Genomic DNA, 19153 nt, shown 5'->3' with positions numbered 1-19153 from the left:
TATATATATATCACACAGACCCAGTAAGCCATTGTTGTTATCTAACATTATTACACAAGACCAATATATTGCTTTCTGCTTCAGAAATCAACACAGGCTTGCTATGGGTTTTTTTTCTTGCCCATATAATTTCAGATTAGTTTTATTTCTGTTCATTGATATTCATAGAAGCAAGACAGTTGCTAGATTTAAATGGGTACTGTGGCCAGGGAAGGGTTATGTAGTACAGGTAGGGATTGAGTCTACTCCTGAATTCTTTACAGACCCTTGTACTGGAACAGCCTATTGGTACAGAGTTGCAGTCTAGTTTGAAGTGCAAAGAGTTTAGGTTTAAAATTGAATTTACGTACATAAGCCTTTAAATTGTTTCCATGACCACAGTGATTTGTCTCACAGAATCTGGTATGACTCAGTAGGTGAGGGGCAGTTGTGAGGTTCTAGACACTTCATTTGGTATGTGTTGATGTCAGTGCAGTCAGGCAGCTCCTTTTCCTTTTCCCCTTTCCTTTCCTTTCCTTTCCTTTCCTTTCCTTTCCTTTCCTTTCCTTTCCTTTCCTTTCCTTTCCTTTCCTTTCCTTTCCTTTTCCTTTTCCTTTCCATCACTTCTTCCTGCACTGGCAGATGTGATCCCAACATTCTTGGTCATTTTTTTCTGCTTTAGGTGGTGTATGCTGTATTTCCAAAGGTTTCACGTTAGAAGCTCTCCACACGGGGACAAAGATTCCTGGTGACAGCATTTCTTAGCCCTGCGTTCATCGCCAGGAAGGCATCAGTCGCTCGCTGCCCGCGAGCCGTGCCCGCGCTGCCCGCGGCCGTTTAGCGAACGGCAGCTCCGCCCGGAGCGCAGCCGGGGCGGCGGGGGCGGTCCCTGCCGGCCGGCCCGGCCCCTCGAGCGAGGCCAAGAGGGAGGGAGAGAGGGCGGTGGGTCCGCGTGTGTTGTGGGAGCGCCGCCGGGATACGCGCCGGTGTTGTGGGGAGCGCCGCCGGGATACGCGCCGGTGCTGCGGGAGCGCCGCCGGGATACGCGCCGGTGCTGCGGGAGCGCCGCCGGGATACGCGCCGGTGCTGCGGGAACGGCGAGGGGCCGAGGGGTCGCTTGCGGACGCCTGGCGGGCGCCTCCGGCAGCCGCGTCCCTGGGCTGCCCGGGCAGGCGCTCGGCGCCCTCGGGAGAGCCCCGCGCTGGCGGCCGAGCCCCGTCCGGCCGCGGGATGGAGCTGGCGGTGCGGGAGCAGCTGCTCGCCGCCGAGAGCGCAGGAGGTGAGCGGGCGGCCCGGCCGCTGCGGCCGCGCGACCGTCTTTAAAACGAAGTGAAATTAAAATCCGATTTCAGATAGGGAAACAGCTTGATCCTAATCTGTTTTCTAAATTCTCTTCCTAGTGTGCTAACGTCGGTTTCTTTAAATAGTAACAGAGTTGTTAGTTTTTATGATGTTGCTTCGTCTTAGAACTATGCCTAACTTGGAACAACGTGTGTGTGACATTATTTTCCTTAAACATTCTTCATTTATTTCTGCAGAGGAGAGACTGGATGTCGTGTAGCTCATTTGAATGCAATCATGTCAGTACACCTGGAAACAAAGATTTCTTTATTCCCTTTTTTTAAATTTCAGATGTTCAGGCTTTGAAGCAGGCTTACAAGTTAATCAAATCAGCCAGTGAAAGAGAATCTGCGCTTAATTCAACAGATAACATCAGCACCCATTTATATGTTTTATGTGCTGAACAAGCACTTCAGGTTTGTAATTTAGGTCTTTAATCTCTATTAAATAAAAGCATGTATATGATGCACTGCATTTACAGCTGTTACAGTTACTATTTTAAACATCTCAGAACTACCCAACAAAAGTACTACACCATTCTGGTTTTGGAGAGCAATTGTTTAAACGTGCATTTTCCATTAAAAGTCTGTGATTTGTGAATTTTGTAATCGTACCCAAATTAGCAAGGTGTACTGTGATATATAGAAAAATTTTTGCTGTGCGTGTTTTTTTCTTGGTATGGAAAACTAAGCATTAAGCAATTTGGTTACAGCTGAAGAAAATACATTTGTGAACATCTGTACCCGCAAAAGAACCCTAATAAAAATAATCATAACCCTGGTCGATTCTAATGATGAAAGGCTGTTGCTAATTGAAGTTACTTCTATAAAATGTGGTTGAGATTTTAAAATTTGAAGTATTTGTTAATATTCAATTTATGATCATAAGTGATTAGGTTTTAAACAGGCAGTTTGTAGTAAACCTTTTTTTTTTCCCCCAAGCTGAAATCCAGTAAAAATCTGCCTGTGGTCTGAAAATTGAGATGTAGTACTGACAAATCCTGCCTCCTTTAAAAAAACCCCTTAAAATTATTTTAAGAATTTTGTCTTTATGTTAGCAATTGTGTTTAAAAAGGAAACACTTTTTGGATACTGTAAGCAATTCTATGACTGAATGAGTAGTTTTATTAAATAAAGAAGCTTTTTCTATCAAATACATTTGGAATGACAAAACTCTGCCTTTAATAAATGGTATTAGGCTTATATCACAACTGGTATGCATCTCTATGGAATATTGCTTACATACTGGTAAGGAGTTAGATGTAACTTTGATTAGGCATGCATTTAAAAAAGCTAACAATTCTTAATTATTTGTTGCAATTTTTAAAATATTGAAATGCCTTGTTTTGGTTTTAGCTGGGATATCTGGAAATTAGCAGTGATTGTCTACAGATGTATTTTAAAGGAAGATTTCCTGTGAACCAGTTTCTTGGCAGAGCATATTTGTGCCAAGGCCAGCTGCATGCTCCACGCTCTACGGATAATTTGGTGAGAAATCATGAAGGTTGCTCTATATTAAGCCTGGTTTTACAGGTATTTACTACTAGGTTTTTATGTGTTGCTTTCAGTCATTTGAAATACACAAGGATAATCAGGGCTGTGCAAAAATCCAAGGAAATATATTAACAAATAATTTGGGAGTAAACAAAACTTACCATCTGAATCAGACTAATATTTCAAATATTTTGGAGAAGACAAAAAAAAAAAGAGTACTTGTACAGGTGGTTAATTGTTTTAAGTCACCCTCTTAACTTTTTACTTAAATATGATACGTTCGGACCAAATTAGCTGGAACTGTTAAAATAATCACAGATTTTATTTGGGAAGCATTTCATAGGCTTATGGGAAGTGGAGGACTGAAGAGGCCCTCAGAGAGGTTGTAGAGCTCATTTCTGTGGCAGTGTACTTCGATCAGTAACATGTCCATGTAGTACTTGGATTACTTTTTGTAATGAGAGGTGGTAGCATCTCAGCAGGATACTTCTGCTTCTATGTATTGCTTTGAGGTGTTAAAATTCCCTATATATGAAAAGTAGTTTTTATCTCCTGCTGCTTTTAAAATAGAGTGGGATCTGTTTTCTGTCTTCAGTATTTCACTTGTCCTTGTACTGTGATCAGTCAGCTTTGATCATCTGTAAATGATATCTAGCCCCCCAAAATAGCTTTAACAGATGTTTACCATCATAGAGTATTCTGAGTTGGAGGGGACCCTCAAAGATCATCAAAGTTCAACTCCTGGCTCTGCACAGGACTACTCCAAAAATCCCACCCTGTGCCTGAGAGAATTGTTCAAATGCTCCTTGAGCTCTGTCAGCCTTGGGGCCATGACCACTGCTCTGGGGAACCGGTTCAGTGCCCAACCATGCTCTGGGAGAAAAACCTTTTCCTGAGGTGCAGCCTAAACATTCCCTGGCACAGCTCCGGGGGTTCCCTTGGGTCACTGGTCACAGAGAGCAGGGCTGGTGCTGCTGCTCCACTGCCTCTAAGGAAGCTGCAGAGTGCAACGAGGTCTCCTCTCAGACGCCCCCAGGCTGAGCAAACCAAGGGAGCTCACCCAGTCCTTATATGGCTTTCCCACTAGGCCTTTGCCATCTCTGTAGATCACAGTTTGTGTTATTTGTGTTCACAAATATACCTAAGAAAAGTTTTAGTAGTTTCTTTGAATAATGTGTTTGAATTGACTTTCAAGCTAGAATCTTTTCCCTGTTACATTTTCTGTATTGTCTTTCTTCTGTGAGCACATATGCAGAATAACTGGTCAGTGGTCACTTTAAAACTTCATGCATGTTTGAAACATCCAATGTTCAGTTATGTTTCTAAATTAACAAGCTATTCTGTCATGTTTTGTGAATCTCAATCAATATTTGCTGTTCTCTTCTTGGATCTTGCTAACTTCTTTGAAGTTAAAAATGGTGCCAGATTGTACTGTCCTGGCTTGGTTCCTTGTGCTGTTTGTTGTAAGCATCTTTTAAGATCCACTTTGCATCAGCTGTAAAGGTTTTCACTGCTGTGTTCCTAGATGATTTATGAAAGTACTAGTGGCACAACATCTCATGCTGTGTGACTAAGTAATCATCATTCACTTTAAAAGCTAAATTTGACCTAGTTTTGATTTTCATCCTAAGGAATCCTTCTTAATTAAGATGCTTAATTAAGGGCCAAAAGCAACTTCTCTACTTTAGTACATATTTCATCTCTGTTTTTCTCTTTATCTAGGCAGTTCCCATTTATTGCTCAGTACCCTTTTTATGGCACCCCAGAGCCCAGTAAGTCAGTCCCAATTCTCTTGGAGATTTTAGTTTCTCTTTTCTAGCACTGTAGAGACCCCCTCTGGTGTCATCCCATTCCTGCTCATTCAGCACCACCTTGGCTTTCCTATTTGCACTGCATCCTTCTCATGCACTTACAAAAAATAAAAAGGGCATGCCTGCCACAACTTCTTTTGTTGACAAACTCCTGTTGGAGCCTTTTTGAAAAAAATAATTCCTCGAGATTTTTAATGGGACATATGAATATAACTTTTTTCCCAGTCTGATTTGCTCTTGGATATTTCTGAACTTTCTTTACTGAAAGCTTAAAAAGTATGCAGCTTTCTAGTTTTGGAACATTTCAGTCCTGATAATTAATATTTGGCAGAAATAAAGTAAGTTGAAAATACCGTCTTAAAATTTTAAATCAGGAAAACTTATATATAGGCTATCAACCAGTTTTTAGTTATTCTGTTTCTATATCAACAACTTATTTTGGCAGTATATTTTAGTTGAGATTGGTCTGAAAATAAAATTTATGAAATATGTTCATGTTGAAATAGGAAAAAATTCTACTGATTTATAAAATCTATATTCAAATTGCACTTGCTTTTCTTTGTTGTGTTCTAGGAAGAGTTTGAAAAGTTTGTGCTGTTTTTTATGAAGGCAATAGATTTTGCAACCCATGAAAGAAGGTAGGCTCTACTGACAGGATTAACTCTAAATCCCAGGAAGTGCTACTGATCTGTCTTTTCAATTGTTTCTCTTGATTTTCATTAGGTAGCATGGAGTTGTGTTGTTTGGGTTTTTCCTTTCATTTCCTAACTTCTGTTACTGCTGTGTGTGCTGTAACAACATAAAAAGACTGCAGTCTTACATTGACAATGTAAAGTCCTGTTTAAAGCTGTTAGATATCTCAGCATTTCTTACCCTTTTATAGTTATGATCTATAGAATGAAAGCAACATGTTAGCTTATTTTTAAGTGGTGAATTACTAAGCAGAATATAGTTGCAAGAGTTACCATATTCTTCTTGTGCTGTATTTGTCTTCTCAGTTCCTAGTCATGATTGCCTCCAATGAAAAGTCAAAATTGCTCTTTTTAGCTTCTCAGAAGTGTCTTACAGTACTCAAGCTGTAATTTTATGTTTATTCAAGTTCATGAAATACTGGATTTTTTCATTCTTGTTTTCTCAGGTATTTTTTTTTGGTATATAATGCCTCAGTTCTTTATTGGCAACTTGTGAGGCCATTTCTTAAGCCTGGGTTCCGCTATTGCCTTATTCCCAGCCTTTCACAGATTGTTACAGCATTAAACCAAATTGAAGAGCAAGACCACGAATGGCGAGCAGAACTTATGATGTAAGTTTAATTGTGTTTTTTCATATGGGCATTCTGTAGTCCTTTTGGGACAGCTAGCTGAAGTAGCCTTTAATAAGGTACATTTCATTGGTAATGTTGTAGCTTTATTTATTGTGAAAAGCTTAATTAATAACTTTTTAAAGAGACATAAATGTACTGAACGTAAAAAGATGCTTAATTTCTGTCTTTACTTTAAGCTTGAAGTTTTAGTGACAGAGACAGCAGTGCCCTAGATCAGATCTGAAGTTTCACAGGAATTTTGGATGTAGTGTTTGAGTCATTGATAGTAATTGGAAATAAATGGTGTATAAATAGCAATGTATTGCCATTCTCACATTTCCTGAGCAAAGCTGGAGCATAAACCTTGAGATAACTGTACTGAAAAAAACATTTTTATGTGCAAAAGAAGTGTCTATGTAATTTTTCAAGGCCCCACAACCTTTTGGCAGAGATGTTTTGATTCCCTATTCAACAGACTGATTCCAGCTCCTCTTGCACTCCTACCATAGTTTTTTCCCCTTTCTCTCAGTGAAATATTCTGTTTCTGTGGTCTGTGACTGTGGTTTATTGCTATGTAGCATTTTCTTTATGAACTGAAACTGGAGGGAATTAACAAAACATTCCAAGGGGTGTGCTAAGGACTATCTGTAATACCATGCATGCAGTTTCCTGGTATCAAACTCTTGCTGGGGTATTGATGAAAACAAACAAATACACACAGTGTGTTTGTGTTATAAACACAGTGTGTTTGTGTTGTATTTTTTTTAAAGTTGTATTTATTAAGAAATTTTTTTAAATTATGATTGTTGTTGTTGTTAATTTATGTTGTGGAGTCACAGGCTCTTTTCCAGTCAAATCTGATAAAGTATAGAAAATCCAGTAGATATGTTGCTGTTTCCAGTATGAATAGTTTTCTTTTGCTAAATGGCTTTGAAATACTAGCCTTTCCAGTAGTTAAGGGAGAATCTTAAAATACGTCTCACAGAAATGTTTTTTTCATACATTTTTAAATAATTAATCTTTTTAATTCCAGGTGTCTTGTTGAGAAAAGTTTTCACAAAAAAACTCCAAATTTTCCAGGATTCTTATTGTGATTTTCACTAAATATGTGTATATATCTGGCAGAAGCAAAAATGTAGAAATTAGAGGGTCTCTTTTTTCTTGAGTCAATGCTTTATAGCACTAATTGCTTGTAGGGCATTTAGAAGTGGTATCTTGAGTACAAAGAGTGCTAAAAAATGTAACTAAGGATTATTTTGGGAAGTGTTAATAAATATTTAATACATTTATTTGATCTGCAGAAATTTACTTGAGTGCTTCCTCGATGCTTCAAAACTGAAAGAAGCAAAAGAGTTTTCATCTGCTGCAGCAGCCTTTATTAAGGAAAATGTTCCAGATAAATACTCTCAAATATTTTCTTTAATGGTAATGATGAAAAATATTTAAAATTCCCACTAAGACAGGAGCTCTCTACATTTCATAAGATTATAGTTATAATTGTTATATGTTTTCTTCATTTAAATTTTTAAAATTTTGTGATCTACCAAACAATTCAGTAGATATGCAGAGATTTTCACTAACTGTATATTTTTGATACTGTAAGCTAAAGAGCTCCTTGCTACTCCTTGTTCTTTTGACACATCATAATATAATGGGAATAACTGCGGCTAACCCTCAAATTTCTGTTTGGGACTAATTACTGTTGAAAGAGAAGGTGTAGTAAGGGCAGTTTAACCTGACTTATGCCACTGAGGGCATTTTTAGTATCTGTTTAGTATTTCTCATGCTGCTAAGTACTTCAGTGATTCACCTTGAACCCTTCAAATAATTCTGAAAATTTGAGGATATGACAATAGTTCACATTTCATGCATGCCCTTAATTTAGGAAATAAGAGGGCAAAACCAAATGTGGCAAAAGCAGAAAAAGGCAAATAAAACTCAGAAGTTGTGTGCAGGCATATTTTCTTTCATTCTTCTACACTGTTAGTTGTCTTTTTCTGTCTACTTCGCAATCACTGCATTCCAAAAGTGTATGCTTACATTACAAATTTCTCTGACATTTGAATTAAGAGAAACAATATGCAGCACCCCAGAGGTGTGATAATAATGAAAGAATCACTCTGGGGCAAGCTTGAAATTGCTTTTGTATTTTGATAAGAATTATTGAGCGGAGCAGAGCTGTTTGACAATGTCCTTAAAGAGAAGAATGAAGGGGTTGTAAAGCTGTGCTTGGGCTACAGAAGGATGATCCAAGCCATGGAGTGCTTTAGTGGCAGCATACTGGAGTGCTGCAACACTCAGTGTTCCAGGAGAGCTTAGGTAATCAGGTTTGATAGCTGTGGGCAGTCAGTGTGAGAGTCAAAGGAAATGACCTGCACACTGCTAATGTGTAACTCTACAATAAACTGCAGTTACTTCAATTTAGCTGTAAAGTCTTAATAATATTTTTTTTCCCCGCGTATAATATATTGGTACAGATAAAATTTAATTGTTTGTCTCAGCTGGATGAGATGATTTCAGAATGAGTTCTACCACAAGGTGTTAAAAATGTATTAATTAGGATTCTAACTCAGAAGGTAGTTCCACATTTATATTTCTGCTTATAGTTCTGATCCTGACTCTTGGAAGCTCAGTATAGCTCTACTGGGTGATCTTTGTATTATCTGTGCAGAACAACAAAGATTATCATAGTAGCCACATTGCCCTTAAAGTCTATGAAAGCAGTCTACATACTTGCTTTATTTTAACCCTGTTGAGTGTTGGTCTTTTGCTGATTTAATCAAATAATAATTAAATAATTATTTTATAGGTATATCACAAACTAATGGATATTTCCCAGGTAGAGAAGGAGATACAAAATTCCATCTGTCTTTCAGTTATTTATAAAATGCAGGTGTTTAAGTTGTAAGTATGAAAATGTGTCCTTTCACTTGTACTTTGATGCTGCGTGTTACAGAGCGAGGATCAGGCTCAGGGATCCCATATGCTTGTAGAAAAAGTCAACTGCAGAGTTTAATTCCTCAGAAGGAAAATCATGACAGTTTGGGTAGTAACAGCCAAGTCTGTCTAAACAGTCTCATCAAAAAAGTGAGCTAGCTCTTTGGGAATGTAGGGATTAGTGTGTTGTACAGATATTGCCAGGAGAAAAAATGCTGGAGTCTGAAAGACATTTTAATATCAAACGGACTCCAGTTCCATCGCCAAGCTGTGTACAAGAAAGTAAAGATGAAGTGGGGAAATCACCTAAAATACCATGTACAAATCATGGAGCATAATGCTTTTAAAATTTTTTAAATTTTAAAGGTGTAAGAAAAATTTGTAAATTAGACTTCATAGCAAAATCTCATGTAATTTCTTTCAGTGTCTCAAGATTTCCCCATTTTAAAAATATTGATTCTTTTCTTGCTAGCAGTGGATTAATCTCTGCTGACATTATGGAAATGGAGCCTTACACACCTGTTTTTTTTCTTCTGAAAAAAATTAAATAAAATTTTCTGTCTGAAATATTAATTCATGTACTGAAGTTAGGTTTTATAGATTTTTTTTTTCCTTGATAGTTCAATATCCAGGTAGGCCAGTGATACCTTGGAATAAGAACCATCCTTTCTGAAGTTAGGAGAGTTATTTCAAATTTTTAATGCAATAACATTTCTCACAAAGATTATGACCCAATTCCCCATATGTTGCAGGAAGTGGGACACAAATGTATTTCCAAGTGATGCCACCGCAAATCTGAATTCTTTATATGTGCTTTTGAAACAATGTGATGTTCCTCCAGCGTCTGTTCTCAATGTGAAGTGAGTTTTATTTGTCATAGCCCCTTGGAAATTGATGATGAAACTGATCCTGCTTCCATTGAAGTCTGTCAAAATTCCCAATGACCTTGCAGAGATGGAACTCCTACTTAGTTGTTTCTGTTGTGTTAACACATAGGTCATCTTAAAAAAGGACAAAATCTTATTAAGCTTTATGACAGAACCCAAGATTAAATATCTTTCTCCATGCAGCTGTTTGTAAAAAGTGATTAAATCTTCCCAAAGTAATTTCTTTTTGATAAAAGGAGATTTTTAGAAGGTCTTAAAATTGACATGTACTTTTCAGACTGTAGTTAATTTTTAACTTTTCCTGGAGCCCTTCCCAACTCTTCAGCATAAGTTTGAAATACTAAACTGATTACTATTCCAATAGTTACATCACAGCTCTTACATATGAAAGTAATATTACATTTTTACTTGTTAAGGTAAACACTCTTTGACAATATTCAGGTGTCTCATCACTTCTCCCGTTCCAGGCAGTAGACTGTGCTCATCTGGTTATTTACAGACATCCAAACAGTTACAAAATGGTCTCCATCTCTGTGTCTGTGTTCTTAGTTCCAGAGTAGCAGACTGATGGATTTAACAGTGATATGGGCCAGTTCATTGAATTGTATTTCCAAAATTTTCTGCAATCTCAAGTTTCTTACTTCACCATGTCTGTGCTTCACGCATTTAATTCTGTCTTTCTTGTCTTCTTCGGGGACTGTTTGTGCAGACTGCAAAGGATATGATAATATATTTTCCATATATATGGAAAATAATATGCTAATTATTTTCCATAAACAGATTAACTTTTGTATTTTTCATGTAGCCAACTCTGAACTGTTTTTTTTTTTCCTTGTTAACTGTGAGCATTACTAGTATAATTATAATATTGATAGTTATAATATTTAACATTATAATAATAATTCCTCTAATATTCATATGACTTTAAGGTTTTCAGATGCATTGCATAGTTACTTTCAAAGAGTGTTTTTTTAATTCCATGGAAGAGCAATATCAAATTCTCTGAATTTTTTCTTTTGTATTTTTGAAGGATTCCTTTGATTCTGGAATTAGCTCGTTTTTCTCTGAAAGTAAACTGCACTGACATTGCAGCTCGTTGCATACTTGATTTGAAGAGTGCACCAATTACTGTAAGTTTTAATTATGTGGGTTTGGATTTTTGGTGTTTTTTTATACACACACCCACACTCCCATACCCCTTTTGTGGTTACATTTAAAAAATAGTAGTAATGGTTCTACACTATTCTGTCCATCTGTGTATTGTTTATATATTCTTTGATACATAATTATTGTGATACTTGATGTCTTCCTAAACTAGAGAAGTAGATGCGAGGTCAGAACGTAGGCCGTGGGTAGACTCGGGTAATTAGCAGTGCAGTTTATTTTGGCAAATAAATATTAACTGTAAATTTTTGCTATGTTTTTAAAATGTTACCTATGCAAGAATATGATTAGAAGTTAAGCTCCAATTTCTGTTATAATGATCCCACTTAGAGTTACTCATAAAATTTAAGTTATCCTCACAGAATTTTTTTTTTTTAATTCCAAGTGTCTGATTCAGGCTCATTATTCTGAACATTTCCTGAAAGTATAAAATCATATACAAATCCATAGCATTCCACTGGAAGATGTGTTTAAATCCTCTAGATCAAAGATTCACAAGGATTTAATCTAAGTATTTCTGTAGACAGTAGTGGGGAATATCTGTTGTGTGGCAGCAACAGAGAAACTTGGTTTCTATTTCAGTGCTCTACATTGGAGTTAATGTGTTTTTAAGTGACCATCTGATTGCTCAGCATCACTTGACAATGATTTCTTGTTACAGTAGACTAAGGAAAATCTTATGTCAAAATTTCAGTTCCTTGTCTTTTGCCAAGTACTGGCAAATTTCTCAATCATAACATGAATTTCATCTCGGTGTGTATTTGTCATTAAGTTTTTCATGATCTCTTTTCTCTTTTCCAGTCATGGGGATGTTCAGTTACCAAAGCTCATGCTGAGTGATTTGATAATAGCTCATAATGAATTAGAAATGGAGAGGCTGTCTAAATTTCCTTACTACACCAATTTAACCCAAATACAGCATAACTTAGGTGTTTCTATGATCCATATATAGAATTTATATGATTTAATAGTCAGCTCTTTCCTAAGCTGTTAAAAGTCTAAGCTCATTTTTTGCTTAAAAGTTTCACTGCCCATCAAGCTGAATCCTTTCTGTCTTGACTCGTGCCTGTTTATTCCAAGCATGTGCCTTTTTAATAACATCAATGAGTAAAGGGAAGAAGGCAGATTTAAGTCAGATATTGTGATAGTGGTGAGGCCCTGGCACAGGTTGCTCAGAAATGCTGTGGCTGCTCCACGCCTGGGAGTGTTCAGGGTCAGGTGGGATGGGGTTTGGGGCATATTGGGGCAGTGGAAGGTGTCCCTGCCCATAGCAGGGCATTGGAACTGGGGATGGGGATTAGGGCCCTTTCCAACCCGAACCATTCTGTGATTCTATTGGAACTTAAATCAAATTACAGTATAGGAGGAATCAGGTGTACACTGTTTTTCTTACTGCAAATTCTGGCAGTGAGCAGCTTAAAAGTTATTTTGCACCTTCCAGTGAGTATTAAGGGACTGCAGTTCAAACAACAAATTCCATTCCCTTTGTATCATTGCAGTTAACTCACTAGTATAGTGGGATTTTCAGTAGGAAAGTACTGTGCTGTGTTACTGTAAATGCATGGGTTTAAAATTTATGGTATTTCTTTTTAATTATTAAAATTAGCATTTTGTGTATTAATACTTTGTAGGAGCAAGGGAAACTTATTGAGATAGAATGTCTGGAATATGAATATGAAATGAAGAAAGATGGCACTGAAATTGTGACTTATACCAAAGGAGTTGTTGAGGTACATTCTTGAACTTTGAGAAAACAGTAAAAGTTTTAATTTGTTAAATGTGGAATATTGCATTTGACTGTGTCTCTTAATTACATTATACTGATAAGGAATTCTTTTAACCTTTATACTCTTTTAAATTGAATTTTCAATAAGCAAATGGGGAAAAATAAACCATAGTTGTGTGTTGCTCCCTTAAGTTTTCTGTCTGACTGTAAAGGTTCATAATATATTGCTTTCCAAGAGCAAAGATGCTAGCATTGAGGCATGTTTTCATATTTTGCCTTTATGGGGCCTCTTTTCATGAAGCATCTTGGGTTGGAAAGGACCACTAGGGATCATTGAGTCCATCTCAACTGTGATTGCCTGTTATGGTCAATGTAATACAAATTCTTGCATCAGAAATGTGGATTGTTCCTGATCACACTGGGAAGGATTTTCTTGCATTTCTGTGGTTGTTTGGTTCAGTTGTAATTCAGACCATCAAAGTCAGAAGCCTAAATATCAATATTATTAATGGTGTTAGAGAGATACGTACAATGAGAAGTTTACACCAGTTGTTAGAGTCACCTTAAGTTCCTTCAGTGGGAAGTAGGAATGAGTTTAATGAAACTTGGTAGTGCAAAGACTTACTCCTGTCTAGGACTATAACAATTTTGGGGTTCAGACATTCCACTGACCTTTTGAAAGAGCACCCTCTTGTTATGAATTCTTCATAATATGAAGCACTACTAATAGTAAATGTAAAACAAGATATTAAGGTATTTCTAATTTTTAAGTCTACAGTGTATGCAATTGGAGAGGAATTTTGTTTGATTTTTTACTGATTTTTTTTTTTTTTTTTTACTTGCATAACCTCTAAAAATAATGTAATAAATTACAAGTCTGTTACTGTAGGTAATATTGGCTTCTAGATCTAATAAGAACCAAGTTTAATTGACAGTATGGCAAATTCCATTCATAATATTTTTTTTTTCGTCTTTGGTGCTGCATCTGTAGCTGAATTTGAAAAAAACCCCAAAGTGTCTAAACCTTCTGAATTCACAAATATTCACAACTATCAATTTTTGTTTATCATAAGAATGGGGAGTAGCTGACAGACTTCTGCCAGAAATACGTGATAGCAGCCTGGAGCATCTAAAAGAAATACTTTCCAAAGTTTGCTGACTGAGGGACTGCTTTCTACTGAAAACAGTCCTAAGATTAAAATTTGGAGGAACATGTAAGAAATTCCATTTATTAATGCAGTGGTGCTAATTAATTCTTCATGTATGTAGGCTCAGCTGAAATCGATCAAAAATCTTGAATTAACATTAAAACGTGCCATTCAGCTGGGAGATCCTGGCGTGATTCAGGTTGTTTGTGCAACCCAGTGGAATCTGTGCTTGCCACTACTCCAACACAATTTGCATCAACATCTGCGAAAACCATTGATCTCAGTTGCTGATGTCCTTGAGGAGATTGACAGGTAATTTTCAATGCTGTGTAGTATTTTGAAAGGTCTCAAAGTATCAAACTCATTTAAAACCTCATGTTCTGTGATATTAAGTGTCTTGGAGAATTTTCCACTAGCTTGTAATAAATGCGTGCCTGCGTGTTGCATACATTTCCCTGTTAATCATCTAAATATAGGTTCCTTTCAGGCACAATCTTACACTGTTTAATGACCTGTAACAAATATTGAAATACTTTAGGAATTTAAAAATACTCTAATTAATCAATATTATGTGAGAAAATTCCAAAGCTGCAGTATAAGTGTTGGACTGTGGTCTAGATTCTTGTGTTAACATTGCTTTTGTTGGTTACAAAAATAAAATTTTAAAAATTGCTTCTGAAAGAAATCATGGCTTCTATATTATATGTCAGAAAAGACTCTTGCAAGATACTACTTTTGTATCTTTGATAGTTTCAGTGTTTCAAAAAATTTTTTCCAGTTGTATAAAGAGTGGATATACGCATGCATGAAAGCACTATATTGTATTGCTATGCTGTTGTTCTGTTTCCATATAGAGAATTCAAGATCAGCATAGGCAACTTTGAAATTTGTACTACATGTTAGTAATGGCAGTTTTTCTCTGAAAGCCTGCAGGGAGATTTTGGAGAGATGAGGGTTTGAGAGTATGTCACATGTATATTCTTAACAATCCAGCAGACTCAGCCTCAATTCTGATGTGGTACTGTCTCTAGAGACTGAATGAAGTAATTTGTGTCTAATAATTTGCCTGTCTAGCAACATTAATTGTGGCTACTTGCTCAGGCTGGCTCTGATGTGGACATACATTAGTTCTGTGGCATGATATCTGATAGTCTTGAAAACCTTTTTTCTCTCTCTTTTTCATAACATTGAATTTGTCTGATTTTTTTGTTTTTCTTCCTGAAAATAATCAGTAGTAGTGTGTAGCGGTCTGAGCTGTCGTGAGCAGCCTCCTGGAGAGGTGATGGATAGGGAGCTGGGCACACCTGAGGCTGGAGAATGTGCAGTTTTTGGTGGAGACATGCTGGCTTCATAGAGTGAAGTCAACAACACCTGGGTAGAGACCATACTTAGAGTGAATGTGTGTGCCTGAGGTGAGCCCCATCTTTAAAAGAGCTGAGCAAATATGACCAGGGCTAAAGTTTCAGGAGTATTAGCATCTACTTAAATGTTAGGAGCAGAGAGTGAACTTTTGTCAAAAGTCCTTATTGAGCACATTATAGTTTCTCTGTCAGTTAATTACTTTTGAAAACCTCTTCCCCCGATTTGCATGCCTAAGCAGTACTGAAAAAGAGTTCTACAGATATATGAAGACCAGTTAGTTCACAAGATGTGTTGCATTCTCCTACAGGGTCAATGAAAATAATATGCAGTTAAATTTTCTTACTGATTTCAGTTAAAAAGGCATGATAGTGAAAATTGAAGCAACAAGTCAGTTAAAAAGAGAATATCAATTTTAATACTGGAGTCGCTTTTAATTACTGAGTTTCACCTTTGAGTGAGTTTTAGGTCTAAGAATTTTAGTATGCTTTATTTTAACAGTTTGCACTTAAATTTGTAATCCTTAGCATGTTGATTTTACTGCGTTGTCAAGTTCATATGGAAATAGCTCGTATTGAAGAAGATGGGGATAGACTAGAGGCTGCTCTGGAACATTTACAAAAAGCTATGCACCTGAACAACAGTGGGCAGTACCAAGAGCATCTGAGAGTGAGCTTTAACCGCCTTCGTTTGGGTGCTATGCTGTACGAGTCACCTGAGCATCTAGAGGATCAGGCAGTAATGCTGATTGAACAGGTGAGCATGGAGAACAAACTCTGTACCTGGAATAGGCTTGCTTATTAAATTCCAGCAGAGGAGAGACTGCTGTTTAATAGAACTGCATATTCGTGGAGCCAGCATCAGTTTGTTTTCAGCAAACTGTCGTTGCTTTGTTGCCTTGAAGTGGTTGTGCTGCTTCACAGTCTGAAGGTCATAGTAAAGGATTTTGTTCCCCATTCTTTCAAAGCTTATTTCTTTGGAAAGGCAGGGAGCTGTTAATTAGCAGAAATATCAGCAAAAAAAAAAAAAGGCAATTGTCAATAATTATGATTTCATTGCATGAAACAGTTTTATTTCATGAGAAGCACAGTGTCCAAATTGCTAAACATCCTTGCTGGCTATGAGATAAATCAATATCATGTGGCTCTCACAAATGCCACTAAATAATATACTCTACAGTCACAATATGGGCACTGTCAAGAGTGACTGCATCTAATTCTCTTGTGCTGCCTTAGCACCTGAACAAATATACTGGCAACTGATTGTTTTCCTGGTTCAAATGCTTTTCCATGCAAGGTTACTCAGTTTAAATGTTGCATCAAAAAACCCATGCCCCCTCTGACTTTAGGTAGTTCTTAGCAGACAGGGGTCTTTTTCTATTTTATAGCAATTCCTAGCCACTGCACACTGGATGTGTCACTGTTGGTTGTGAATAAATTCTGTTCTTTGTTTGGAAAGGTATAACATAACATCAGGTTATATACTGAGGAATTTATTGTAAAGATTCATGAGAAGCAGAAACAGCACTTCATATTAAATTATCTGTGGTGTAATCATGAATATCAACAGAAGTTCCACAGTCACTTTCAATGACAGTCATGCTGTAGAATGATGTGTAAGATACCTAAAGATACCCAAGTCTATGGATATTTTTTGGTAGTTGCAAGTTATATGATGTATATTCTGTTATGTTTAGTGAATAAGATCTAGTTGGAATATAAAATGAGCCTTATGACAATGAGTTCTTTTCTTTCTGCAGGCTAAAAGGGGAAAACAAAAGGATAATATGAGGAAAACGAGATCACTTCTGGTACATGCAGGTCTTGCATTAGCTCCTGACACATTTCAAATAGTCCTTGACAGTGAAAATGAAGCTAAAGGTGAAGTATGTGCATGTGACTAAAAGTTTCTAACTTTGCTTTGCACATTCTTAAAGGCTGGACATTGCATCTGGTGGCAACATATAGGGAATATTACAATGCAGATGAAGTGATAGTTCTGCTGAATTCTGTGGCAGACTTCCTATTATTTTCATTAGGGATAAAAATGTTGTATGGTGATACTGGAAAAGGTGTTGATTTCCCCTCCAAATTCCTCTGAATCTCACTGTTGTGCTGTAGTGTGGTGTAAGTAGTTCTATTTTCACTAAGTACAATTCCTGAATGTTTTTAACTAAGGTCATTTTTAAGTGGTGTTTTCAGAAATTTCACGCCATAATACCCAGTGTTAATTACACAAGGTGTTCTTTCTATATTGTAATCGTTTTTCTCTTCTAAAATTTTGCCTTTGAGAGCTCTAGTTTTGCACAGAGATTTAGGTGAGAATTCATTATTTACTTTCTAAAACATGCAACACAAATGGATACATTCCTTATGCCCCACACAGAAAAACAAAATCAGTTTGTGATTATACAGCTTCTGGTTGAGGAAGAGTGGGCAGGGAACAGAGTTTCCAGATTGCTTAAACTATTTTGTACTATCATGGCAATAAATCAAGTGTGTGTATGTGACTAATTTTACTAACTTTGAGTAAAACCAGTGTACTCCTCCAGCAGAGATTATGCTGGAGGAAGGGAATGCTACAGAAAGCTCTGTTGCTGCCAGAGCAGATGTGTGTGCTGTGGAACACCTGCTGTCTGTCCAGCCAGGTCACAAAGTTCACCTTTCATATCCCCATTTCAAACTCGATCACCTAATCACTTAGAAGCCACAGTCATATTTACAGATCAACCATTCGACTCTGTGCAGTCCTTTTAAGAATGTGAAAACTATAGTGTTGGAAAACATTTTCATAGATAATTTAAAGTGATATAATTTATCATATTTGGGAAATGAAGAGAATTAAAATCGTGGACATCTCCTTGCTGTTAAATTTCAACTTGAAAACTGTACAATTACTTTTGAGATTCCTCTGAGAATAAATCTGAGCACACATTAGCCTTCCAGGCTGAATCTTTAAAATGAGCGAGATTATTACAACATTGAAGCTATTACAAGACTTCTTTTGACATAATATTTATATTATTTTGTTCTGAAAAATTTCAGTTGTTCCTTAGGCTGTCATCCAAGCAGTGAGTTTTTGCTTTTTCTATGACTTAAGTTGCCACAAGATTATACATGTGCATTGAAGGAGTAAGAAAATACATATGCAAATTTATTACATTAAATGTACATAGGACAGAGCATCAGATTTATATGGTTATTTTTTTCTTTTCAGTTGCATGAAAAAACTTTATATTTTCAGATTGAGTGTGTACTTTACACACATGGTTCACTTGCTCTTGAATGAACCTAACGAGAGCACTACATGTCCTGTCAGAAAAGTGGTCTATTTAAGATATTTGGGCACTAAACAAGCATAGATCAGTTTTGGATGGGACAACTGTATTTCAAGATACAGGAAAAAACCAAAATAGATGTTGGTAGAATACATGATGATTGGTTTTATGTCGGTTGGTTGGTTTGGGGAAAGCTTGAAGGAATGAGAAAAGGGCTGGATTTTGAGTGTTTCAGCAAGGAATTTTGTGTCTAATTCCTTGCCATTCTTGTGGATTTAAAAACTTCTAATATATAAAAAACTACCATTAATTTTATTTCTTCACCAAGTTTTCTCAGGTAAAAGTAATAGTCAAATAAGCTACCTCTGTGCAAAAGCCCAACATCATACCAAAAGTGTGAAGAAAGTTGATGAACATTTGAAACACTTAAAAAATGGAAATTGCAGAGAAAGGTAATTGCTACAGACCAGAAGCATCTCTTTCATCTTTTGTAGAAGTCTTTAAGAGGAAAGGTTCTGTCTCTGAGGTTTTTAGTGGATGGTACCTTGTAAGAGGTTGAATATTTCAGCCTCTGGCAACATATTGAAGCATGTGTATAATTTTGTGTTCAGAAAGCTCTGTTATATTTTCATGCTATGCAGAATTTTATTCTTTCCCTGTTTCTAATCTGCTCTCTCACATGCACACTTAAACTCACCTGTTCTATTGATATGAGCCCAACATACAGA

The 19153-nt window shown here is 36.7% G+C and overlaps 1 protein-coding gene across 1 annotated transcript in view; it reads left to right on the top strand.

Annotated features, from left to right (window-relative positions):
• The first annotated feature begins 957 nt into the window (after window positions 1-957).
• CFAP46 (cilia and flagella associated protein 46) overlaps window positions 958-19153 on the top strand; it is a 69533-nt gene continuing 51337 nt past the window's right edge. The window contains exons 1-14 of the mRNA XM_074545472.1: window positions 958-1258; window positions 1612-1736; window positions 2676-2807; window positions 5198-5262; window positions 5763-5927; window positions 7229-7352; window positions 8737-8831; window positions 9617-9724; window positions 10782-10881; window positions 12547-12645; window positions 13911-14101; window positions 15676-15904; window positions 16908-17028; window positions 18754-18877. Coding sequence (XP_074401573.1) covers window positions 1210-1258; window positions 1612-1736; window positions 2676-2807; window positions 5198-5262; window positions 5763-5927; window positions 7229-7352; window positions 8737-8831; window positions 9617-9724; window positions 10782-10881; window positions 12547-12645; window positions 13911-14101; window positions 15676-15904; window positions 16908-17028; window positions 18754-18877 — 1727 coding nt within the window. The 5' untranslated portion in view covers window positions 958-1209. The remainder of the gene's footprint in view (window positions 1259-1611; window positions 1737-2675; window positions 2808-5197; window positions 5263-5762; window positions 5928-7228; window positions 7353-8736; window positions 8832-9616; window positions 9725-10781; window positions 10882-12546; window positions 12646-13910; window positions 14102-15675; window positions 15905-16907; window positions 17029-18753; window positions 18878-19153) is intronic.

The sequence above is a fragment of the Zonotrichia albicollis genome, chromosome 7, assembly GCF_047830755.1.
Source record: "Zonotrichia albicollis isolate bZonAlb1 chromosome 7, bZonAlb1.hap1, whole genome shotgun sequence".
NCBI classification, from domain to species: Eukaryota; Metazoa; Chordata; class Aves; order Passeriformes; family Passerellidae; genus Zonotrichia; species Zonotrichia albicollis.
Note: the sequence above shows the minus strand (reverse complement) of the source record. Positions and strands in the feature narration are given on the sequence as shown.